This window comes from Sinocyclocheilus grahami, unplaced genomic scaffold (assembly GCF_001515645.1).
Source record: "Sinocyclocheilus grahami isolate Dianchi unplaced genomic scaffold, SAMN03320097.WGS_v1.1 scaffold5335.1, whole genome shotgun sequence".
Taxonomy (NCBI): Eukaryota; Metazoa; Chordata; class Actinopteri; order Cypriniformes; family Cyprinidae; genus Sinocyclocheilus; species Sinocyclocheilus grahami.
This window is the reverse complement of record NW_015510051.1, coordinates 30893-31862: the sequence shown is the minus strand read 5'-3', so window position 1 is coordinate 31862 and position 970 is coordinate 30893. Positions and strand designations below refer to the sequence as shown.

Below are 970 nucleotides of genomic sequence, written 5' to 3'. Positions count from 1 at the left end.
AACAACATTAAATAGCGTTATTCTGTAGTACTGTATTGTTTTTGACAGTGTCCGTCTACCTGTATCTAAAGCAAGATCCCTTGCTGTAGAGGAGTGATTTTTGCTTGCCCTTCGGTTCCTCAGAAAGACGGAAGAAGGCATGGTATTCCACACACGTCTTCCAGAAGGCCTTGCAGACGTCTCGACTGGCCATGGCAAACTCGACGGTGTCCTTACGAGACTCCTGAACAGACACAATGACGCAAAACCATTTTTCAGATTTGTTCCTCATGCCACATAAACAAGGGCCATGGATATTTATCCATGATATTTTCCAGTACGAAATGCCATTCTTTGGAGGATGAGCAAAAATAATTACCGCAATTGTTGCATGAAGTTTTATCAAAAAGTGTTTTCTCTTGAAGCTGAGTTTGCGAATATTGGCCCAGCTGAAAGTGTTTATTTTAGTATTTCCCTAAAATAAAAAGACAAAAGATAGCAGTGTTAAAGCTGCTAATGCTTAACCTGGCTTAATCATGAATGACACAGTCCCTACCTGAAAAACCAGCACTCCAGAGTGAGTGACGGCTAAATTGATTCTCATGTCTTCTCCATCGCTGGCGGCGTGAGGCCGGATGCCGTACATGTCCAGCTTACGAGCCACTTCAAGCAACTGACCGTCCGCTTCGGCTGGGGATTGACCTCTACAGCACAGAGAAAACACATCCGGGGTGTTTTACTGAGTCTTTGTGTTGTTTTTAAGTCTGCATCTGTGACAAACGATCCATGATCCTTCAGAAATCATTAAAAACATTTCATCTTATTGTCAGTGTTGACATGTGTTTGCTGCTTAATGTTTTGGTCACACTTTAGTTTAGTGACCAATTCTCACTGTTAACAGTTGCTTATTAGCATGCATATTACCAACATTTTGGCTGTTTATTGATACTTATAAAGCACATATTAATGTCTTATTCTGCATGAGCATATT

General features: G+C 41.0%; 1 protein-coding gene across 1 annotated transcript in view; it reads right to left on the bottom strand.

The window, feature by feature from the left end:
* Positions 1–970, bottom strand: part of LOC107577182 (FERM domain-containing protein 7-like) — a 24951-nt gene that overhangs the window by 2213 nt on the left and 21768 nt on the right. The window contains exons 6-8 of the mRNA XM_016263282.1: positions 536–683; positions 359–454; positions 60–223 (exon numbers count right to left, since the gene is read on the bottom strand). Coding sequence (XP_016118768.1) covers positions 60–223; positions 359–454; positions 536–683 — 408 coding nt within the window. The remainder of the gene's footprint in view (positions 1–59; positions 224–358; positions 455–535; positions 684–970) is intronic.